The 26,407-nt window shown below is 37.6% G+C and overlaps 1 protein-coding gene across 1 annotated transcript in view; it reads right to left on the bottom strand.

Moving 5' to 3' along the window:
- LOC122787200 (procathepsin L-like) overlaps nucleotides 1-22,896 on the bottom strand; it is a 282,706-nt gene extending 259,810 nt beyond the window's left edge. The window contains exons 1-2 of the mRNA XM_044053790.1: nucleotides 22,619-22,896; nucleotides 2,318-2,462 (exon numbers count right to left, since the gene is read on the bottom strand). Of these exons, the coding sequence (XP_043909725.1) occupies nucleotides 2,318-2,452 (135 nt within the window). The 5' untranslated portion in view covers nucleotides 2,453-2,462; nucleotides 22,619-22,896. The remainder of the gene's footprint in view (nucleotides 1-2,317; nucleotides 2,463-22,618) is intronic.
- Nucleotides 22,897-26,407: the final 3,511 nt, after the last annotated feature.

Raw genomic sequence — 26,407 nt, 5'->3', positions numbered from 1 at the left:
TGGTTTATTGTGGGGGCAAATGTGGTAGTTGTTGGGAAATATTAAAGTAAAACCATCACCTTTCCTCTTTATATCATCATTATGGATGATATTATAGCTGGGGAGGTGTAATTTCAGAGTTGTTTATGCTGGATTTAAGCCAACTTGTAGTTATAATGAGAATATCAGGCTTGTGATAGGTAATACAAGCATGTAGTTCAGCAAGTTTATTTTTTTGATGTGCTGCATACCATTGTAAAAACGTGTTTTGTAATTTGCGTGTATACTGATCATGTCTAAATAACTAAATGTATCTGTAATTTTTCTATGTGGAGCTTTTCTCCCCGGGCCTTTTCGGCTCAGTCAGACACCCCGGTTAACAAATGTAAAATAAAAAATAAATAAATGTTACGCTTCTAAAATTTATGGCAGCAAAAGTTAGATTACTGGGGTGGGGGTTGACTATTGTGGGGTTACAGTAGTGTGTAGAAGGGAATTTGGTTGTGATAGGTGGGGCCAGGATTAGGGTGAATGTCTCCACCTAGGAGAATATTAGTATATTACTTAACTTGCTTTTTGGCGAGTATTTTTCCACTTAATTTTATTTTGATTTGAGTTGAAATGGAGTTAATCAGTCTATATTTGGGGTAAAGGTAAGGAGCGTTATTAAAACAGGTTTGGTGAAATATCTGGAGAATTTAGGGATAAAGTATGGATAGTTGGTTTGGTCAGATGTTGAGAGATATTATTGAGTCATGGTTGGTTGAGAGATGGCTCAGTTGATGGAGAATAGAGGATAAGATGAGGAGTAGCATGCTTAAGTTAAGGGATCAGCATTTATTTTGATGGCGGGTTGTGGGGAGGAGGAATCAAGAAGGAAGCAAGAAGATGCAGGGCAGTAGTAATTTAGTGGTGGCAGAGCCTGAAAGCCAGTAGGAGGTAGGTAGGAAAGAAGTATTTTCTATGAAGGTTGATCTGTTATCTTCTCATGTCTGAAATGTCAGGTCAATTATTACAGAGAAGAAGTCACAAAGTAGAACAGGTTTTCCTTCATTTACTGAATGCAGAAACCAACAAGCTAGGGGAACTAAGTAACTGGCATATAAAGTGTAATCTATTGGTCAAGTGAAAGGACAGTGGCCAACTTAGTAAGTGATCCTGAGAGTGCAAGGACTACTCTTTTAGGGGGAATGGCACAGCCACTTTCCAGCACAGGGCAGGAATGTATTTAACTAGTTAAAATGAATAAACAGCAAGACTGTTCATGTTACACTTGCGTACATTATACAATGATGATATTCTCAGCGAAAACTTTTGCAAAGTTGGGCCTTGCGGCAGAGCTCCTTCAGTATCAGTTGAGGAGGTACAGCTAGGAGATGGCAGCAGGTTTTTGTTCATTTGTGCAATGTTTGGTAAATGTTTACATGCACTTTTCTCCTTTTCATATTTGTAGTACAAAATTCTAATCCATTCTTAGGTGTTATGAGGAATAAAAATAAAATTGGCTCCAGAAACACACACCACTAGCTGCAAATGAAATATTTAATTGAAACAAAAAGTATTAAGTGCTTTCATCTCATAACAAGAGAAACTTCATCAGAATACATACACTCAAAAAACTGAAGCATTTAAGTACCCCTATCAATTAATAATATAACAGTCACATGACTAAACAAGTAATTGTAGCTAATCAAATTTTAAAGCCACCTTCCAAAAATATTTACTTTGTTAAAAAAAAATCATTTATAATATTTTATATTAGATAAAATATATATAAATCAATATAGCAGCATAAATATGTACCCCACTGAATACATGTTAAAACACAATCCATTATATATCATTTCCTCTTTCATATAGTAAGGGTGCAATAGATATATAATGGATTGTGTTTTAACATGTATTCATTATATATCATTTGCTCTTTCATATAGTAAGGGTGCAATAGATATAGAGTCATTTAAACCTGGATGGAACATGGCAGACAACTTATACTGCCACTCAGTTTCTTACTTTTTTAACATATGTTTCCAGTTCCCTCCTCTTGGTTGTATTCTAATGACTTCTAATATACCAAATATAAATTTATCAAAATTCTGACAAACCTGTACATGTCTATATAGTGCATTATGAACTTTTTAATTTTTAATATCATTAGATGTTCATAAATCCTGTTCTTTAAAGGACAACTTAATAAAAGTTTAGGGCCAAAATGAAACAACTTTTAGATCTTCATGTATAATATTTAACACTAACATTTAATAAACTGCATGATCAAGTATTCAATGCATTTTTAATGGCATAAGTGGAGGATAGTTAAATTTGGAACATTTCTTACTTCTTGGTACAACCTTCCGTGAAACAACTTCCAGCCTTTCCAGCTTTCATCCAAAGCAGGGTTTCGCCGAAAAGAAAAGGATGCTGACAGAGTCTCAAGGATGAAAAAGAACAGAATAAGATACTGCGAAGCCATGTGTTACAATCTGAAAATAGAAAGTGAGAAAAGAATGAGTGACAAGCCAGCTTGTTTAAACAACAAGAACTAAAGAGTCAAAAGAAAATGAAGCTGACTGTAAATCAGGAATTCCAAAGTGTCTCATTATGACGAGCTCATAATTCAACTGTTAGGGCACACTTGCTTCACTGGCTTTTACCTCATTCTTGAAACTGCATTTCTGTATACAGGCATGTTTTTTTTTTCGGATGAGCCCCACCAGTCCATTAATATGTATTACAAGTCCATGGCTACATCACATCTATACACAGTAGTCTACACATATGACAGATGGTATCTTTCACAAATCCAATGCTAGCAGTCTGCAGCTGGTGAAGATGATGGATTACTGACACTTCTTTTCACAGATGCGTATCCTACTCCCATGTCAATTCCAAATACCCCTCCCCCCACACACACACAAACACACTTTTTGTCATCTCATGATGGTGATGCCCTACCTGTCTCCTATTAGTTTTTTCTGTCCCTTGGTTCCTGAACTTCACTGATTGATTTCTCTGCATATTACATCACTGGATATGAACCTCTTCTCCAAGGAAGAAAATGCATTAGCTGTTTGGGTTTTGATCACCCCTGTACCAGACAAGGAAGCCTGGGAGAGGAAGAACATGTTATTCTCTGACTTGGTTTCCTTTTCCTCTAGACCTACTAGGATCCATTCATGTAAATTTTGACATTATCAACGGCACTAAACTCCATGTATGCGTCACTGGGATTGCTTGCTTATATCTAACACTTCAATTCTGAGTCCTGCTTAATACATCCTTGGTCACCACTATGGGCTGAATAAGCAAATAACCAGCAGGCAGTCCCATTTATCTTGGCAAGATCGACTAGCTTACCTATGGCCACTTAAACCTAACCGGTGTCCAGGTGCTATTTAACCCAAAACTATCTGAGTGGTGCTGCTAACCTCTAAGCAGCTGCTCCTCTGTTATCCCTGTACTGTCCATTCTATTCTCTGTCTGAGGCATCCTTTAACCCCTCTGCTGACATAACTGCATCACTGCCCTAAGAAATGTGTCCAGTACTTAACCACAGTCTCTGTGCAGCAGTATTTCCTTTCTAGTTGCCTCTTTTCCCACATCCGTCCATTTATTACTTTATTTATTTAGTTATTTGTTTGTTTGATTAATTGTTTAATTTATTTATTTCCTTTGTTTAAATTGTAAATGTCTTGTCCTAAACACCAAACAATTTTCAATCACGACCTAGGTAACAGGGTATCAACAAACATACAGCAGCAGATACATGAACAAGGTTTTATGCAGTAATGAAATATACCTCTCTTTCTCTCTCCATCTCTCAAGACATAGCTGACGTCTAGAATGACCATTTGGACAGTCGCTGCTATCCATGGAGAATTCAAGGCGGCAATGTGGGGAAACAGAGGTAGATGGCTAAGTCTTTTTTCTGTCTGTAACACACACACACACACACCTGCGGCATGCAGAGAAAATCACTGGAAACACAGGGAAGACTTACAGACACCAAACAAAAGACACCTCAGCAGAGAACTGAACCGGAGAACCTCTCGCTGTGTGGCAGCTTTGCTACCCAGTAAACTACATATATACAATTATTTATTAGCTCACACTTTGTTTTCCACTAAACAAGTATAAACTGCCTAATACATTTGAACAACAAGAAACACGTTCACTGAGAAATACAGCAAAAAGAAAAATGATGATGATTACCTACCAATATATCCCCTGATGAAACAAATGCTTACAGATTTTCAAAATAATATGAGCTATCAGTGAATGAGTTCATTCAAATGGCAACATACCCACTAACCCTGCAAGAGTATACAAATATAAGGTCAAGTATTTGGCTAATTAAAACTTTATTCATACTTTTTTAAGACCACCTTTGCAATTTGTCTCTTAATAATCTGATATGTTACACCACACTCCACTTTTCTTTTATCCCTTTAACTGTGTATATATATATATATATATATATATATATATATATATATATATATATATATTACATATTTAGTTATCTACATCTCTCCCAATATTCTGACCCCTTTATTCTCTACACAGTGTTTAGTAATTGTGATGTACAATTTCCTTTGAAGCCTTGTCACCTTTCTTCTATATAGCTTCAGAGTTGCAAACAATAATGACATCAGCATGTCTGGGATTCACTTGGAAGCCCAATATTACTCCATTTTGCTAGATTTCATCATTATACTTTCACATTATACTGCAGTACCTGATTTAGACTAGTAGTAATTAGAAAGGATCTCAGGGTTATAGTTTATTTAGTTACCTTTTGCAGAATGGGTTAGTCCCACCAGGCTAGTTTCCTCTTTTCAGTGAAGACCTGAAGTCGTATTCATAGTAACTAGGGGAAATTTGGCCAGGAAAACAGGAAACTTCAATACTCTTTTCAATAAGTGCCATGGCATCTTTTAGATCCACTTGAAATACTACCAATTCAGGAAGGTGGGACCATAGTTTAACATGTCATCCAAAGGATGGCACACTTGGGGGTGCATAACCCCCCCAAGTACTGCACTGCTGTGTCATCATCAATCAACCCACCTTTCTCCCATTTTTAAAATGTGGTTGTGGTGTTGTGTTAATGGTCGCCATGTCTCTCTGTTCAGCACCACTCTCCTGCCTTCTTCAACACTCATGCCTGACTGTCACAGGACTTCTCTCACACAGTCTATCCACCTCTTTGCTGGATGCCCTTGTTTCCTCTTGCCTTTTTTCTGTCTATCCCAAATCTTCTTTATCAGATTGTCTTCTGCTTTTCTGTACATGTGCCCAAAAGATTGTAATCTGTTCTCTTTGATCTTTTCTGCAATTTGAGCTACTTTGACTACTGCTCTTCTGTCCTCATTTCTTTGTCTGCCCCACAGTGTGCATCCAACCACCCATTTCAGGCACTTTATCTCCATCACCTCTAGCTTCCTCAACTGCTCTGCCTTTACTGCCCATGTTTCTGTACCATAAGTAATACTGGCCGCACCATTGTTTTTGTACATCTTACTTTTCACCTTCTTTGGCATTCTTCTGTCATATACTACAACCAACACTTTGTGCCATTTGGCTGCAGCCCCTCTGATTCTGTCTTTGACCTCTTCATTCAGACTTTTCTTCTCCTCAACCACCTCTCCCAGACACTTGAAGCTATTAACCTGCTCTGCTACTTTCCCTTCTATCTCAATTCTTAGCTTCCTTTGATTTTCCCCATTTGCTGCCATTACAACTGGCTTATCTGTACTCAGTTTCATCCCATGCACCTTCAGTTATGCATTCCATTCCCCTATCTTTTGCTGAATTTCTTGCTCAGAGTCTGCCACATTGTCTGCATACAGCAATTTTTTTGATCTATCCTCTATAACCCATTTGCTAATGTAGTCCATCATCAGTATGAACACGCAGTGGGCTCAAAGATGAACCCTGATGCACCCCCCAGTCCTACTGGTATCCCCACTGTGAGACCGAACACTGTTTGTACTTGAGTCATTGAGTCCTTATACACTAATTCTACCAATCTGTCTACGACTTAGAACCACTACAGGACTGCCCAAATAAGCTTTCTTGGGACTTTGTCATAAGCTTTCTCCAAGTCTAGGAATGCCCAGTTGGCTCCTTCCTCATCTCTAGCTTCTTCTCAACTATCTGTCTTACTACAAACATGGATCAGTTGTGCTGCATCCTGATCTGAATTTGAACTGCTTATCTCCCATCTTACTTTCTACTACTCTACATATTAATTTATCAATCACCCTCTCCAGAACTTTCATGCAATGTGACAGGAGTTTGATACCTCTGTTCTACCCACACCTGTGAATGTCCCCTTTGTTCATGAACACACTGGCACTAGTATTCTTATTACCCAGTTATCTGAGATATGCCTTTCTCTCCACACTGATATGATTACCCTCAGCAGCCATTTCTCCCATATCTCACTCAGCATCTTTATCATATCTGCTGAGACCTCATCTGAGCCTACTGCTTTCCCTGACTTCATTTTCCTTAGTGCTGTTCTTACTTCTTCTACAGTGGGGCTTCTCTTCTTCTTTTGTCGTAGGCTATGTCTGGGGCAGTACAGATTCTGTCGGGATTTTGTCATTCAATAGTTGCTGGAAGTATTCCTTCCATCTGCCTTTGATATCCTGTGGACAGGTGAGTAGGTTGTTGCTGGCATCCTTTATGAAGGTTGTCTGACTATCTTCTTTATCTTTCTATCTTTGCCTTGCAACCTGATTATAGTTTATTTGTGCCATCTGTTGAGTCACTTTCCAGAAGTTGGTAGAGTGCCTCTGATCCCTTGTTCTTTGCTATTGAAAATTCTTTCTTAGCCTCTTTGTTAGCCAACCAGTATTCCTTTCTAACCTGGTCCATCTTTTCTATCTTCCACTTTTTTCTGCACTCTTTCTTTCTTGCAATGACTTCTTGGACTTCTGCATTCCACCCCCAGTTTTCCTTATGTACTTTATTTCCATAGCTGGCTTGGCCACATATCTATTCTGTCGTACTGACACATGCTGTTTTGAGCAGCCATCATTCTTTTTCAACTTCATCTATTTCCTCTTCTTCTTTTGGTGTAGAGCCCTAAGTAATTCCTTGAACTGTTGTGCTTACTCAGCAGTGACATTTCAGGTGTTTAATTTGGTCTCTGGTGACCTAGAGCCTTCTCTGACCACTGCTTGCAGCTGATTGTGGCAAACAGTGAATTATGGTGTGGGATGACTGTTTCACTGGGGATGACTTTGCAATCGCTGATTCTACCCCATTGCATTTTTCTTATATTTAGGAAGTCTACCTGAGTTGCATGATGGCCACTCTTGTATATGATCTTTCTCTCTTTCTGAACCACATGCCATTTGCCAGACAGAAATCTAGAATGTCCTCCCCTTCTTTATTCCTGTTGACCCACCCATGAGTACCTAAGCAGTCCTCATATCCTGTTCTGTCTGTACCGATATGTGCATTCAGATCACCAACTATCAACATCACTTCACATTGTCCTGCTTTATCTAGTAGGTCCTGCAACTGCTGTGCGAATGCACTCCTTTTCTGTCACAACCTTGCTGTGGGGCATAGACTGAGATTATGACTACTGCCCTATTGTTACACTGGAGTCTAATTGCCATGAGTCTGTCATTAATTCTAATGACTTCCTCACTTTCCTCTAAAGCCTCTCCCTCACCACAATTCCCACACCATTTCTAGCCTGTGCTCCTCCTCCTGAGTAGTAGACTCTGGATCCCAATCCAAGTGGATTTGCTACACTTTCCTTCACTATTGTGCCATTAATAGAAAATTAATTTGATCACCTGTAGTGAGAACATAATTTATGCCTTCTGATTCTCCAGCACCAAAGATGAGTGTGCTAACTGTTGAGACACTTACACTGATTAAACCCCTAATGTTTCCTGTTTACTTATTCAGCAAACTATTAGGCCTCAAGAGAAACTGACTCTTCCACTCGATACAATGACATTGGTCTTTAAACCATCGCTGAAGAGTACATTATTATTCTGCTACCCTGGGGTGATGAGTTACACAATATGCTGAGCAAGACTAGTCCCAGAACTGAACCCTGAATCCTGGGACCCTGCACTGCTTACTCACTTTGCTCTTCACATTCCCCAAGACTGTTTGAATATTTCTAATCACAGAGCCATTTCTACCTCATGTCACCATTTGGGGCCCACTCAATACCATGCAACCTCTTATGAAATATGGTGCAATGACCTTGCTGAAGTTCATATACACCATTATCCATGAGGCTTCTGCTGTCCATCTCTCTTTCTGAATAGTTATTTAGTGTATGTACTCTGACACTGCTGGCTTTGTTGACAATATTTGCCTGTTAAGTTTTATTCCTGATTTGACATTGTTGCAGGTTAAAATACCATGCCTGACATTAACATGTTTTGTTGTTTTAAGCTCAGGTTTTATGTTGCATTCTTTTACTGTTTCTTTGCTTTATGCACATATCAGTTTAAATTGTACAGGCTTAGCTATAGATGTTTTAATAAAACTAAAGTTGAAGAAAAGGTGATGACACAGTCATAGAAATAGTTGTACCTGGAATATAAAGACCTCTACTGTATGAAGCCGTACTAGTGTCTCTTACTAGGAGGATGAGGGATTATGAGCCTTACCACTCTATCTTGCAAAATCTTAGGAATAACCTTCTTTAAGATGGAAGTGATGCATCCAGTCCTTTAATTTTAGGGAACTTTGATAGATCCTTCTTTGTGCAAGGAAACTACCACTGCCAACCTCCAGCATTGAAGTACCCCTCCAGTTTCTAATGAGAGTGTAAAGTTATACTAATGATTCACCAATCTACACTATCAGATTTTACCAGAATGGTATGCTAGTTAGTCTGTACCTTATACCTTACTTCCATGAAAAACATGTAGTTCTGCTTTACTTCCTCCTTACTTACCTTCCAATTTGTCATCCTAAATCACTCTGCCTGAAATGTCAACATCCCACTTTGTAACTCCTGTATAACTACAGATGCAAATGCATACTTTTATATTTATTTATTTGATAACAAGATGAATGAACTGATCAAAACAGATCTGTTTCAGCCACAACCCATGCCAAAAGCAAAACTTAACTGATAAACTAAAATTGCATATAAAGGGGAAAAACAAACTATGATGCATTAAAATAATACAAAAGGTATAAACTATCTAATAAAAAGTAACTGGTTACTCATTTATAGCAGTAAAACATACTAAAATGCTAACAGAGACAGAAAAAACTATTTATAAAGAAAACTTACAAATAAAGAATAAAGGATAGCTGAAAGAAAAGGTGAAATAAATGCATTTAATTCAACCTGATCTGTTCCATTTTCAGACTTCTTTCCATCCTCTTCCCAGGAATACAACAACCTGTTGATTCCTTCCATACACAGGGTATTTAAGAATTTCCACCCTCACACCCTAGGCATTTCTATCTCTAGGGCTACCATGACCTAACAAATGTGCTTATTGCAATTTTCATGTCATTATCAGCCTTTTCTTCACCCTTTTACACATATTCTTCTACCTGCTTTCATCTATTCACTGACCAGATGTTGTAAGACAAGGCAAAGGCAGGAAATGATCTGCTTTTCTAGAACTAGCGGTGACAGATGGACATGAGAGACAACAGGTGTTCTGCCATCGTCTTCTTATGCTCACAGGATGACAGCTAAGGTCTACTGGTTGCTAGAGCCAGCTAGTTTATCTATTTTACTTTCTGATGCAAGAGAAATGCATTTTATTTGAACTCTCCACATCACTGGTATTATGTTGGAGTTTATACTGCAGGTGTATATTGAATGAGCACTTTTGTAATCGATCAGCAACTAAAGCAAGATGTGCTCAGCATAGCTCTTGACCCCATTAATTTATTTTAATAACATATATATTACATTGTTTGACACAGATAACAAACTAGTGTCCACCCATGTAGCCAACAGATAGGTGCTGGTTCCTGAAGAAAAAGAAGTAAAATAAATTGGTTTAGCATGAACAAGAATAGATTTCAGGCTGACCAAACTGTGCAACACTTCACTGGAAGAATTAAGTGCAAATAGTGTTTGTGCATGTTGGGAATGGAATAAGCATACTGGTGTTTACATGGAAAAGTGACTGATGTTATGTAAATGTTGGTGCACACTGAGCCTGAAAGATCCAAGTAGAGTGCTGCTTATATAACAATTATTTCAAACCTATAAAATGCAACTGATGAATCATTACAGTTTTGAATATTAACATTATTTAATCAGAGCCAGCTCTGTGACATAGAGGGATAACGTCCTGACTATTCAGCAGTTTGATTAGTGGCTCAGACACCTGTAGGACCTGGCCAGTGAGGAAGGAGTGAGCAGCCACTGTTGGCTCACCTATCCTTGGGGGAGGGAGGTGCCTCAGCCCCACCACTTGGATATCACATAATGGTAGCATTTTGTATTTCACCTGTGGAGTATGTACCTAGAGAGCCTCTACTGCCATGGTGGACTTGCACCTATGAGTAGAGGTCTCCATTAATCGCGTTGCCAATGGGGAGGGGACTACTCCACCTGGGGAGAGGATAGGCTACACCACAGGATAGGCAAGCTGGCCTGCTCCCTATCACTCAACTCTCAACACTGAGGAAGAAATGGACCTTCAAGACTTCTCACGCAGGAACAAATGGAATGTAGGGTTATCAGTTACCCTAGGAATGCCTGACATCACATAATGAATGGGCCTAAAGGGTATCAGTAGTGGAACCATGAGGTGAGATCCTGTGGGGGCAGGAAAAAGAAATGTAAGCAGATGTAATTAACTAGTGAATTAATTTACAGAAAAGATAATTCAGCTGTAGCTATAAGTAAAGTTTCATGTAAAACTATAAATAAATGCTATACATTAATGATGTTGTCATTTTCAAGTCAGCTTCCTCTATTAATACACTGCAGAAGCACCTACAGAAATATTTTGCTCAAGTTTGAAACTTGCTTCTAAACAACAAACTAGTAATTAATTCAAAGAAACTTACAATAATTTTATTCAGTATTTCCCATGATTTCCCTTCATTCTCATTCAGAATTAGTGATCCTCATGGTACAACAATTTTGCAGTTAGATTGTCAAAGACGCCTGAGTGTGTGGTTAGATTAGTCATGTAGATTTAACTTACAGAACCTTCTGTTGATTGGTTCCTGCCTCAGTTAAAATTTGCTTACAGATTAAGCTATCTATTAATTAGGGAAGCTCAGCTAGCCATAGGTTTAAATATTCATATTTTTAGGCTTGATTATCCTTCCCCATTATTGCCTATAATTCATCCATCACTAAAGAAAATGCACTGAAAGGGCCATCAAGACTAAGAACACTTCCCTCATGGGAGTAGATAACATACTGGAACATTTGTTCCATAGTAGTAAACATGCCCTGGCAGGAGCTCTGCACAAGCTATTTAACCTGACCTGGTTACAGGCTCTGTCCTGGAAGTATGACATACAGCACTGGTGATGTCACTACATAAGGGCAGCCCTACTACCGACCCTGGGGACTCAGCCTGATGAGCCTCATTTGTAAGACTTTGGAAAACATTATAACAGACTTTATTAACACAGACATTGAAAATCAAATCAGGCTAGATCCACAGCAATTCAGTTTTGTAAAAGGTAGATTCTGTCAATGAACCTGGTAAACTTCTTTGAAAAAGTAATACAAGCTATTGACAGTGGTCACACTGTACATACTGCCTACTTTGATTTGGCAAGGCATTTGACACTATCCCCCATGCTAGTATAATTAATAAATTAAAGGCAATATAAACAGAACCCTATGTGGTAAGACGGATAGCAAATTGTACAAAAGACAGAACTCACATTGTGCAGCTGGCAGGGGCAACATCAGAGACCATGAAGATGGTCAGTGGTGTCGTGCATGGCTTAGTGCTGGGGCTGACTTTGTTTCATATTTACTTCTCTAAAGTATGGACTAAAAACCAAGACGTATGACTAACCACCTCTGTGTGGATGACTGCAAACTGAGAGTCACTGTCAAATCCCTCTCTGACACAGAAGCCCTCCAGCAGGAACTTACGGTTATAAGTGCCAGGTGTAATGGGCTTAAATTAAATGCTAAAAAAATGCAACATTGTTGCATTTGTCAGACAAAATATCCCCCAGCATACAGCATTGACATTAACTCACTTCAAAATAAAAATATAATTAGAGACCTATAAACCTAGGTTGATAATTCCCCCTCTGTTTTTGATCACCATGTAGCAAAGATGGTCAGAAAATCCTTCTACTTGTTACAACTGATCATCAAGGAAATATCATCCAGATCTAAAGATGCTATTGTCCCCCTGAAATCAGCATCATGGGGGGAGAGGAACTGCAGGGGCCTCGGGGGCGGATAGACTACTCGTCGTCCTCCCCTGGACCTCGCGCACCCATAGATCAGACCAATTATACAATATAACACTCCCTTTGAGATGTACCTTACTAATCATAAACAGTTAGGAAGACTCCAAGGGTTCCTAACATGTAGTCTCAGAGGCTTAAAATGCCTAAACTATAGAAAATACTATTTTATTATTTATTTAATGTTTGCTGACCAGGAAAATCTGACAGACCACATGCCCTTTTTCAGTGAAGGCCCGGGGGGAATGCCCTAAACAGAATAAAGATTGGTACAAATAACATACTGTCCCCTTTTATGTGTTTTATAGGCTTCTCAAAGGAGACCTATGCCTTGCCTCCCAAGCAGTCAGGGACAAAGTACTCTCTTATAACTTCACAAATCAAACAGTTCCAAAAATGCCAGAACAAGGGATCAAAAGCCACTTCAGCAGATTAATAAAACAAGGTAGAGAGACTCAACTATCTCCCTCACCTCTGTAATAGACTCACCCTGCAGATAAAGTAGTGTGATATACTATCTTCCTTCTAATGGGACCTGGATAATTGGATGATTATTCATACATTTGTCTGGCCTAGCCCTCCTCATGGGAGGAGATGCAGTCTATGGTGAGAAATGGAAAGGCATAATGGTCACCAGACTCAATAGCCTTAAGCGTCCTATGATTTCTCTGATTACTGTCAACAACATGGCTCTATTACAAACAGCTGAGAATATGATTTGTAGATTTTTTTCCCCTTTTTATCAACATCTTTATTAAATGAAAAATAAAATAGGTACACATACATTAATATCAAAGGTTGTTATAATTCAAAGTGGAAGGAGATGATGATGAAACGGAAGGATTTTGAGAAATGAAAGCATAATTTTGAATGTAGGTCCTTAAGGAGAACAATAACTTTACCATAGAAAACAAAACTTAGTTCTATTTTTTATGCGGTACACACATATCCTTTAACAATTATCACTTTCTCAGACATTACATTAAAACTCACTCCTCCTCCTGACTGTTATTCTGCATGTATTATTCCAACAAATTCCATTTACTTCAGTGTAATTTACTCTTTTCTTTTTTTTCTAATGATTCCATTGCCAGTGCTTTTGTCTCCTTTACAATATTCAGGACTTCAATTACAATAAGTTTTGATTTTGATTTCCATTTTCTAGTAATTTTTTTTTTGCATCCAGTACTATTAAACTTAGTAAGGCCTAACTATATCTAGACAATTGAGATCTTAAGCCTCAGCTGAAAATAATCACATTCTTAGTTACGACAATTTGCTCCCCCAATACTTCTGAAAAAACATTCTGTAGGGATTTTTTAAAACTGACAGTTCTTTACATTCCCAGAACACATTCCCAATTATCTCCCCCATCACACCTCCATTTTCTATCTACCTAAGGAAAACTTCTCTGAAGTCTGCTTGAGACAAAAAAATATCTATACAGATACTTCCAAGAAAAAATCCTTAGCCTTCCGGAGTCTGTTGCATACTTGAGGGCTCATACATATGTCTTTACATTGTTCTTTAGTAAAGTGCCTCTCCAGTCACTTTTACCAATCCTTTCTAACCTCCTCTGATTGGTTCTTATAGTTATCGTGTAATATTTTATATGCCCTACTAATTATCTCCTGGTATGGAAGACAGTCTCTAACCTGAAGTCTAAATTTCTGCTTGGTCTCATCCCACTCTATTAATATTCCCTCCTTAGTTATTTGTTCCCAAATACATCATTTCCTTTGCTAATTTTCTTCAGTCAATTCCAGCTCCTTTTTGTCTATTTTCTGTACCCTTACTTGTAGTCATACCTATTGGTAAAATCCCCTTTCTCCAAACTCATGTTGGGTTAGTTCTTAGAATACTTTTAAATACTTTATTAATACGATGTTTTCTATAGTTATTGTTATCCTCAAGGACCTGCATCCAAAATCCTACTCTCTCCTTATTTCTCAAACACCTTCCCTATTTCATAATCATCCCCTTCCACTTTAATTTATAACTACCCATTTGTGTTATTTATATGAGATTTAGCTGTGTAGCTCTGGAGTATTCCCTTCAAATCAGGTAATCCAAAACCACCTTGTCCTATGGAAATAATCCTCTTATTTCACTTAACTCTTGCCCCCCCCCCCACAGATGTATCTCCTTGTCTCCTGATAGAGAACACAACTGCTTGAAATCTCCAAGCCCAAATGGATCCCTGCCACTGCTTGGGATTCCTTTACATTTAGCTGCTTGATTTTTAAGATACTTATTTGTAACTACTGTCTGCCTTTGGTTAAAAGGGTACAAATAAAGAATTCACCATACTCACTGAGATCCAACAACCCTAGAGCAGTGGATTTGCAGATGCCCAATTTCAACCTTTCACTCAGAGAAAGGGCTTTCTCCAAAAATTGGTTTAGAATGGTGGAAATAGCAATAGCAGTAACAATTTGAAATGTCAAAACTCGCTACAGCAAGTCCCAAAATGAGGGGACTGAATGGCTGAAAGAGCGGGCTTCTATATAAATAAGTCTGAGATGCCATATCTCTGAATATTCCCTTTTCTCCAAGGTATGGCAATCTTGGAGTTGGTATATGTTACTTAGGAGGGCTGTAGGGGCTTACCCCTCCTGCAAAAAGAAGTTTTAAGAAGAAGAGCAATTTTTGAGATTTACCTCCGATGAACGAAAAAGAAACCAAAAACTCACTGGTTGGATTCAAGACGCTCTCCACAAGATGCTGGAATATTTTTCCTTTTATTTACTGATAGACTTGTCTATCAGTATCTATCAGTAAATAAAAGGAAAAATATTCCAGCATCTTGTGGAGAGCATCTTGAATCCAACCAAGATGCTGGAATATTTTTCCTTTTATTTACTGATAGACTTGTCTATCAGTAAATAAAAGGAAAAATATTCCAGCATCTTGTGGAGAGCGTCTTGAATCCAACCAGTGAATTTTTGAGATTTGCTAATTTTATTTTATTTTATTTTTTTTTTTGTGCACTCAGCATTTCAAGGGCCAACATTTCAGTAGACAGCTTGGAATAGCTTACTCAGGAAGTGAAGATTAGAAATAAATATGCTGTCTCCAGGTCTGTAGGGGAAGCTCATTGAAGCCCTCAAGGAAAGATACAGGTATAATTGCTTTTGAGATGCTGGCTAGTTTACTTCAGTTAATTCTGGACTCCATCACTGTCTTTATAGCAGAGATGTCTGGTTCACTAAACTACTATAACCATTACCAATGGTGAGGTTCCTACTTTGAGTTATATTCTATAACTGTTGCTTTTACATTATCCTTTTATTTCAATATATACTCTTCTTGTTTTATTGGATGTCATTTTTTATGTAGGTTGTTGCTGTGTTTTTAATTCAGGTTGCAGATAAAAATAGTCAGTCCTCGTACCTGTTTAACAACATGAACACAAAAATAGCTCACAGAAAACTAAAAATATGCACAGGAATGCACAATTTTCATATACAGTTGCATTCAAAAGCCTTGGCACTATTTACCATAAGTTAATACAGTAAACATAATAGGAGAGTGAAATTGTTTTTAAAAGTTATGAGCATGGGAATTGCATGCAGTTTAATCTGGGTGAGGCAGCTGAAGGTAAAGTGGAAACAAATTTTAAGTATTTTAAGAGACTGTGTCCAGTGTAAGGCATGTTATGTTCCCTTATCTTGGGACTTAAGATGCTAACAAAAGGACACATTATCAAAAAATGAGAAACCAGCATAGACATGAATGACAAGTTTAGCAAGACAAAAAGGGACAGCATCAGTTAGGTGTGATGTGTTTGAGTGGGTGACTATAACCACTGGTGGGGAACAACCTGAATATTTGTTGCTTTAATTTTCCATTTATCCATGTCCAAAATGCTTGTCTGTAGTATGCAACTGCAGCCCTACATCTAGATATTACAGACAGTGAATTCATAACTTCTGTTTTGCTGCATGTAACATTACTCTATTAATGCATTTTGTATGCTTTTTTTGCCCAGCATGATAACCCTTTGTCAACCAGGAACCCACTGCACTGCCCTTTTACTAAGGACTGAGTGAGTATGTTCTATCTTTCTCTTCCTGGCTACCCCCACTAAATCCTGAGTCCAGAATGTCATCAGTGTGCCCATACAACTTATATCTACACTGACCAGACCTGCTTCTCTATTTTGTAACTTAAATTCTGCAACAATTGATTAGGGTTGTATAGTACATTACTTGTAATTCTGCAAGATGTAATTATAATCCTGTAGTAAAGAATTTAATAACAAGAAAGTCTAATTTGAGTCTAGAAAACTATAACTTGGTTTAGTACATTGAATAAGATGCTGAAGTACAAACTTGCAGACCAAAGTTTGAAACCCATATGTTGATAAATGAGTAATGCAAAGATCATTAAAAAAATGTTTACTTGGTTTCTTTGTGCTCTCATGTGACATCTGGAAAAGAAGTGCCTGTCCATAGTAGGGTAACTTACTTATTGAAATTAAAAACAAAACTACTGCTGCATGGAATTAAACGTTTTGCCTTTTGCAATGCCCTGTAAAATGTAAGCTAGGGTAGTGAATAAATTGCCTTATTTTTCATAGAGTTGCATGGTATAAAAATATGATGCAATTCTAGCGTGGCTGCCAGGAAACCAAAACTGAATTCTGCCTTCTCAGTCATGCACACCAAAGAACCAATGTGCTTGTTTTCAGAGAGGAATTTAAAGTGAGTAACATTTGCTTACCACAAAAAGTTGTTGCTTTAACATATCAACCTAAAATATTGTGTAGCTGTTCGTTTCAGTGAACCAGGGTCTTTCTTTGTAAGATGTTTTCAGACCTTTTCTATAACCAGAATTAATCTGAGGTTACTTCTTCACACTATTCAGCGGGCTGGATCCGATAGGGTCTGATTAGCTACAATCTGTATACAGTGATGCCGTTCGCTATATTCCATTGCCTCTAAATATTGCTTCACGGCGTTCTCACACTGCTACTTTTAGATCTTGTGCTGGAAACATATTCATTTCCTTTTGATTTTATTCTTGTTGCTAATACCTCAATTCGCACTATGCATGTTTCCTCCTGACTTCTGTTTTTCTGGTGCTTTATTTTATATTTGTGTGCAGTGATGCTGCTACCTTGCTGTGCCTTTTCTCAAACATTATACAGCACATTGTATGTCCATTCCAAGACAGGTCTAGATTAGGATATTAGTATAAAAGTTAAGGCTTCTGCCTGTGCAAATGATGAGTCAGTGACAGGAATAAGATGGGGATTAAGCATCTGATTGACTGAGTGCATTTTTAAGTGAGAGTACAGAAGTGCAAAGCTAAATTAAGCACATTGATGGAGAGAGTACAGTGGGACATTATTTATTTATTTATTTATTTTATTTTATTTTACATTTGTTGACCGGGCTAGTCTAGCTGGATATATCTCCATTTTCAGTAGAGGCCCAGGGAGAAAAGCTCCACATAGAACATAACAGTGAGACATACTTTTAATAAACACAAAGAATACAAGTAAGACAACAATAGTAAAAAAAAAACGAATACAAATTGCTAATAATAAACTAGGTGAATCAAATTCACAAAAAGTAAGGTACATTATCATTAAAAGTCCTGACTAGAGATAGGACAGTTTCAAGGGCTACTTAATAATTACATACAGGCTATGCCATAAGGCTCCTACTACAAAAAAAAAAAAAAAAATTAAAATAAAGAGTGGAAGGAGAAGGAGGAGGAAATAAGTAATGTGAGAGGATAGGAAGGAGATAGAAGTCAAGAGATGAGAGAAAAAGAGAGACTAACAAGAGGATATGGGAGAGGTAAGAAAAATAGGTCAGAACAAAGAGTGACTTAAAGGGAAAGGAAAGGTATATGCTAGATATAAAGCACCAGGTGAGGTAAAAGGTCAGGAGAGGGGGGGAGAGAAGTTAGTCAAGAGTATTACATGAGCAAAGCCAGTGATTTTGGAAGTACAGTTTGATTTGTTGTTTGAAGAGGGGTAGGGATGTGATTAGTGTTATATCCCTAGGTAGTAAATTCCATACTCGGCCTGTGGTATTAGTGAATAGTGAGTCACCAGCTAAGTTGTGAGCTTTTATGGGTTTGGTCAAGAGTTTAGAAGAGGAGCGAAGGGAGGTAAGATTGTTATAACGGGGTAAAAGCTGTGAAAGAATTGGAGAATTGGAGAATTATGGATAAACACAAAGCCTAGCCCACTGCTTGCATGAGAACAGGTTAAGGGATAAAGAAGACCAACAGCTCACAACACCGACACCCACATCGCCAACACCAAAAGCCCGACACACGAAATACCGACAACAGCATTACTGCAGAAAAAAGGAAAATAACATTTTCTTTTTTCTGCTAACAGGGGGGCTCCACCCCCCTGCACCCCCTCCCCCCAGTAACTTTAATATACCAACTCTGAGATCGCACTACAGTGCAGGAATGAAAATATTTCCATTCTGCACTATGGAGATTTGCCATTTTCTCATTGTCGGTATTTCGTGTGTCAGCGATGTGGGTGTCGGTGTTGTGAGCTGTCGGTCTTCTGTAGGGGACCCGATTCATCATAGTAAATCCAGTTCTCACAACTAGCATAATGGATCACCTGCTGTCACAGTTGCTGTAGGTGTAGTTATTCTATGCCCTCCCTCACTACCTACTGGAATATGTTGAATTTTAAACTTGACTGGAAGGGCGGACTCACCTAGTAATGCTCTATGCTTAGAATAAATCGGGACAGCATCACAGAGTGTAGTGGGGAGGGTTTTGCTGCAAAAACCAGGGAGTCTGTTAGTAGAGGAAATGAACATTAATAAAGAAAAAAACATATATAGATTCTTGTTTTCAGCATGAGACATACCTTTTCTTTGGTCCCTCAGTTTCAATAATAATGACATTATACATTACTTACTGGTCAGCTAGCCAGGCACAATAATAATGTCCACTCACTTCATGCCTCTCAACCTCTTAGAGCAAGAAATCTCGACAAAGCCATACATAAAAATTGGACAGAGACCAAACAATAGGGACAGTTTTTAAATATTGCTCTTACAAACATAGAAAGTTGATAGAATAACAGGTCATGCATTAGCATGCATTTTCTGAAGGGTATGAATTCTGAAATTCAAATGTCTGTCATTATTTTCTAACTTCAGTGTTTGATGATTTGCCACTAATTTGCCAGAAAACCACAATGTTATGAAAAACGGACCAAAAATAGGAGGCAAAAATCTGGACATTCTGCAGAAATCTGTATAGCTGAGAGGTATGACTCATTTGCTGGCTGAAATATATTTTTAAGTAGAAGAGTGAATTACTTAAAACATGAGGTGCCAAGTTTATAATACCACATTATTATTTTACTAACACATTTTAACAATTGTATTAGGTATGTCTATGGTATTCTCACCTTTCCTGATGTTAATTCTTGCTACTGTGATCTTAAAGCCCCATTAACATCTACATACTGAGCAGATCATTCTTTCACAAGTAATTTGGCCATTTCCCCTACTCCTGAAGTCACAATAATGGAGCTCTAGTGTTCTTCCTTTGTCACACCGACTTCTTTTGTGAGAGGGGACTGTCTTCTCCTTAGTGCAGCCCCTAGGCATCATACATCTTCCCCTGACTATTCAAAACTTTGTTCAATATTTGTTGTTTGTTAAACATGAACTCTGTGAATTTGCTAAATATGGGTATGATAGTAAAAGATAGGGATTACAAAGATATCTGGTCCAGAAGGTATCACTTTTAGCGACATCAAATTAAGCACTGCAGCAGTGTTACTTGGTAACTCATTCATGTGACCTGCAATGCGTTAATTATTTTCTTAACAAAATGTATTAATTTGCCACCACTCAGTTTGTCCTTTATAATTTTATTACTAGGGATGTGTTCCCTGGTGAGCAACTACTTAGAAAAGAACAATTTACCTCTTGTTGCTATGAGTTTGAATTAATGCAGTCCCACCACCCCACGTAACCTATGTTGTCCTCCTACAAAGTTTGACTTGTTTATTTATAATCAAAACAAATACACTACTAATCATAGTGTGATTTTTAATCAATGTACAATTACACCAAACTTAAAGGTCTAAATCTTTGGGTGATCACAAGCTCAAACTAATGACACTCCTAAGGTCATAAATACAATTTTGGGGGGTGGGGGGGCTTTCCCTACACCTCCCCATTACATGGAAGGCAAGCCCTCAAATCTTGATCATTACATATACTAACTTTGAGGTGTCACAAACTTAGAAAAAAAGGAGAAAGTTAAAAAATAAAATAAAATAAAAAGGAAAATAAATAAAATTCGCCTTCTATCAATTCAGGGAACTACAAACAGGTGTTCAGTCTGTGACATAGTCAGACCTAATACACTGAAACAGAAACAACAGGAAACAGACAATCTTCCTGTTTCACCACTTTAATACTTGACAAAGCAGGACATTACAAATTATAGTTTTCCCAAATAAAACTGATACATTTTCCTGGGCATCCCAGTAATGTTCAGCTCTGCACCAAGACACAGTCATATGAATAAAATAATCTACCTGGTACTATTTTGTATTGTAATTTTCTTTGTTTAATTACAAGATGTTGATGATTCCTTTTTGGCTCACCTTTTACCAAAAAATGTAAGTTAAAAAATGATGAGATGAAAAACTTAGACAGAAAAAAATCTTTTTGCAGGGGGGAAGGCCCCTCCTGCACCCCCTTAATGTGGAAGGCAATTTCCCCCCTCCGAAATTATATGGACTAACTCCACAGTCACACCAAAGTGGAAAAAAGTATAATGCCGGCTCACAAATTACAATACACTGAGATGAAACTCACCACATTAACATCGTCACTATGAAGATGCACAATGGAAGAGTAAATGATAACTCATAGGTGTCTGCTTTCTGTCCATATGCTTTATGCATATAGCCACGTGTACACCCAGATAACAAGCACCATCAATATAAAGTACACAGCGCTTATCCATTGAACATTCCGCTGCCTAAGACTCCCACCTATCTACTAAACACCACCCTTCCTCCCCTGTTACTGTTTCTAAATGTTTTTCTTTTCTTCGCCATTACAGTTTTTAAAAACACCAAATGTCTGCAGATTACTTTGTTTCTGATCGTAATTTCTACAGTTGTAAAGGGATCACAAATTGATTTTTGTACTAACGTGACAGTTTTCAGAGCCCTTACATCAGTTCACAACTGGAGACAATTGGTTTCCTCTGGATTTCTTCAGTATTAACACATACATGTAATACTTAGATTAATGAAAAATGAAAAGGGGCAACCTGCCCAGCTTCCAAAGCCCATCTCTGAAACTAAGATACAATAAGTCAAACATTGACAGAACAGCATATCTGTCGTGTGTGACAGCAGCAGCAGTCTGAGGTATACACAGCATGGAAATATTTAGTATTTTCACCTAATGAAGAAGCACATCTGCTCCTGTGCATCCCCAGGTTAACCCTAACCTCTCAGGTAAGAGCAATGCACACTAATACTGGCTAGATTTTGATTTCTCAGATGCTGATTTCTCTCTCAGAAGCATACCTTTGCTAAAAGCTTCATAATAACGTCATCTTTTTCCCCTGCTTCCTGTATTACATACAGCTGCATGTAGTTCTACCATTTTATGTCTCTCAACAGTATTTCAACCTATTTTTCTTTTCTTTAAAACTGTTGTCCTCCCTCCTTCTAACCTCACTATTTTTCATGTTTCACTAAAGCTCATCTCCATAACATCTCTTATCTTAGTAGACACATTATGTACCTTTAATATCCATGGTGCATCTTTGTTACAGCATCCTGTACTATTGTAACACATATTTGCTTACAAGACTGCTTGAACTACTTATAAGTGTTTACTATCTGCTACTGCTATTTTGTCTAACTCGGTTTTGAAATTTAAATATTTATGTCCATATTTTTCTATTGTGTATATTTTTTATATCAAACCTTATATTATTGGCTGCTTTGGTATTTGTGAATTACTTTTCTCAGCATGTTTTTGTTTGGAATACATTATATTTTCTCTGGAGTTTTTTTTTTTTTTTTTACCGGACTTCTGATGAAAATGTGTTTTCAACCCAGTTAGAGTATCCCAGTTAACTGCAAAATAAATAAAATGAAAATAAATTTATAGCTTCTCACTCTGAAACAAGCAATTTAAGCCTAGACAATACAAAGCATCTAACCAAATTAAAAAACAGGCCTCACCTCTATGATCCCGACAGTCAGCAAAGTACTATTAATTCTGACTTGTGTGGCAGTCTCCTATACAACTTCAACTTCTTCCGTTCAAGATGGCTAAATGAAGACGTGTTATCAGCAAACCATCTAAATAGCTCTATCGTCTTGCTTTGTTACTGCACTGCTCATACTGGGGAAGTTGCTAAAGCACAGAGCAGCAAGTTCCTTTTTCTGTCGTGCTGTTCCACTAACAGTTTGTCAGATGTATATCTCATTTACTATAAAAAAGGATTATTGCACACATAACCACAGCATCAGCTGACGTTTGCCAAGAAATTACCTAAACTATATGTCTTTCATTTCTAATCAGTAGCTTCTGTTCTGTAAAATTCAAGACACCACCCATACAGATCAACCTTGAAGGGGACTGACAGTTGAATGTACTGTGTATAAAACTCAAAAGTCAAACAGGAAATACAAATAGCATAAAGAAAGGCATATACTAATTGCTGCTAAATACTGTATACAAATTTTACAATTTCAGTTATTAGCTGTGGCGGAAATTACAGGGAATGGGGAACTAAAAGGCACAAGCTCAACATGCTAAGTGCCACTGAAAAGTTAGGTTTCATTTTATAAACTTTGTAAAGGTGCTGTGTACATATGTGATATACCCACCATCAAATAAATACCACACAATGCTTTGTGAAGGTGCTGTGTACGTATGTGATATACTCACCATCAAATAAATGCCACACAATGTGACAAAATGGCTTTAAATATAAACATGTTTGGCATCTAAGTAGTTAAAAAAATTATAGTTTTAAAACATTAATGGTAATGTTTAATGACACCTGCAGTCCATTAGGTTTGTAGTATCTATCCTAAAATCAGCAAACTGGAATCAGGACTGTGAAATCAGTAGAGTGGTAGGCCATGATATTCAAGTAATAAAAAAACAAAAGTTATGCAAGAAAAATGAGTACAATGATGAATCATTTCTATAAATATATATTTTATTTTATGCATGCAATTATTTATATTATTGTAGGCTGAAAAGGTAATGCATGTGATTTCTTGGATGCTGTCTACTGGGGGCATACAAGTGCAGCATTGTATCGCTTTTGACATGGAGAAGCCCAGGCATATGAAGTATAAGAAAAATAGTTAAACATTACAATAAAAATAGGCAAGGACAAAAAATTCCAGAAGAATTTGCTCTTGGTTGACATGTTAACACTGGCCTCCCAAACTATACAGCTGAGTATTATTGACCAAATCTATTTTTTAAAAAAGGATGTAGAAACTCTGTCTAGACCTTCTGGTCACTGACACATATTAAACTAAGACAGACAGTTTATATTCTGGGAAACTTTGGGGTAAATGTCAAATGACTACTGATGCCAAGTTAAAACAAGGCTAGACAAGAAAAAAAGCTGTTAAGAAAGTCATTTTCAAAAATAAACATACGTTTTAACAATGTTAGTAGAGAAGCCACAAAGACTTTTCCCCATTTTCATCAGCAAGCTTAACATTTCCCAAAAAATGAAAGAAAGTGGAATATTTTAATACAAATGCTTCCACAAAAGTACTCATCTTGAGTCTTTGCCCAATTCCACTGAAATTATAGTGCAAAACACATTTCAAATGGTGTGTACGATTTTTGGCATGTGGCTATTAAATCATCATCATCTTCTTTCGGCTGTTCCCGTTAGGGGTTGCCACAGCAGATCACCTGTTTCTATTTCTTCCTGTCCTCTGCATCTTGCTCTGTCACACCAACCACCTGCATGTCCTCTCTCACCACATCCATAAATCTTATCTTAGGCATTCCTCTTTTCCTGTTACCTGGTAGCTTCATCCTTAGCATCTTTTTCCCAATATACTCAGCATCCCTCCTCAGCACATGTCCAAACCAACATAATCTTGCCTCTCTGGCTTTGTCTCCAAACCTTCCAACCTGGGCTGACCCTCTAATATACATATTCCTAATCCTGTCCACCCTCGTCACACCCAGTGCAAATCTTAACATCTTTAACTCCGCCACATCCAGCTCAAACTCCTGCCTTTTTGACAATGCCACTGTCTCCAACCCATATAACATAGCTGGTCTCACTACCCTCTTGTAGACCTTCCCTTTCACTCTTACAGGTACTCGTCTATCACAAATCACACCTGACACTCTTCTCCACCCACTCCATACTGCCTGTACTCTCTACTTCACCTTTCTTCCACACTCACCGTTACTCTGAACTATTGACCCCAAGTATTTAAACTCATCCACCTTCGCCATCTCTACTCCTTGCATCCTCACCATTCCTCTATCCTCCCTCTCACTCACACACATATATTCTGTCTTAGTCCTGCTGACCTTCATTCCTCTTCTCTCTAGAGCATATCTCCATCTCTCCAGGGTCTCCTCCACCTGTTTCCTACTCTCACTACAAATCACAATGTCATCTGCAAACATCATAGTCCATGGGGACTCCTGCCTGATCTCGTCTGTCAACCTGTCCATCACCATTGCAAATAAGAAAGGACTCAGATCTGATCCTTGATGTAACCCCACCTCCACCTTAAACGCATTCATCACTCCCACCGCAGACCTCACCTCTGTCACACTACCCTCGTACATATCCTGTACCACTCTTACATACTTTTCTGACACTCCTGACTTCCTCATACAATACCACAAATCCTCTCTAGGCACCCTGTTATATGCTTTCTCTAAGTCTACAAAAACACAATGCAACTCCTTCTGACATTCTCTGTACTTCTCCAGCAACACTCTCAGAGCAAACATCGCATCTGTAGTGCTCTTTCCTGGCATGAAACCATACTGCTGATCACTAATCATCACGTCCCTTCTTAACCTAGCTTCCACTACTCTTTCCCATAACTTCATGCTGTGACTGATCAATTTAATCCCTCTGTAGTTATTACAGCTCTGCACATCACCCTTATTCTTAAAAATCGGTACCAAAACACTTTCTCCATTCCTCAGGCATCCTCTCACTTTCCAAGATTTCATTAAACAATCTGGTTAAAAACTCCTAAACACCTCCATGCTTCCACAGGTATGTCATCTGGGCCAACAGCCTTTCCATTCTTCATTCTCTTCATAGCTATCCTTACTTCCTCCTTGCTATAAATGTTTGTACTTATTTGCAGCCAATGTTTGTTAAGTTACATAAATATCCATAAAGAAAACCATGCAATTAAGTGAGAGTCAATTAATCATCTCAGCATATAGCCTATGAAAAATGGAAAAAGCTTTTACCAAGCCTGCTCCAACACACTGACATTTCCACAAGAAATAAGGTACATTTCCTTTCCTACTGAATTTCATGATGCTCTTAAAAACACACAACTAAAAATGCTCAATTCCTCTTCTTTGATAATAGTTCAATATCTCCCATCCCTCCCACGTAACTAGCCAAATTGTGATATAACTAGGACTAAACAAATCCTTAGAAAACACATCCTGAAAATATTTTAAGCTGTTTATGTATACCTCATTTACATTATCTACATTGTGTGTGTGTATGTATATATATATATATATATATATATATAAATATATATATATATATATATATATATATATATATATATATATATATATATATATATATATATATATATATAAATAAAAAATATATAAATAAAATATATATATATATATATATATATATATATATATATATATGGATTCACTTCAGAAGACTGAAAACCCACAATCTCAAATCCCATAAGAGTGACACCCAAAATCCTGAATCCCAAAAGACTGAAAACACACAGGATATAAACACTGAC

The sequence above is a fragment of the Protopterus annectens genome, chromosome 13.part0 (genome assembly GCF_019279795.1).
Source record: "Protopterus annectens isolate FY-2018-M chromosome 13.part0, PAN1.0, whole genome shotgun sequence".
Lineage (NCBI taxonomy): Eukaryota > Metazoa > Chordata > Ceratodontiformes > Protopteridae > Protopterus > Protopterus annectens.
The sequence above is the reverse complement of the archived record's forward strand: the minus strand, read 5'-3'. Positions and strand labels throughout refer to the sequence as shown.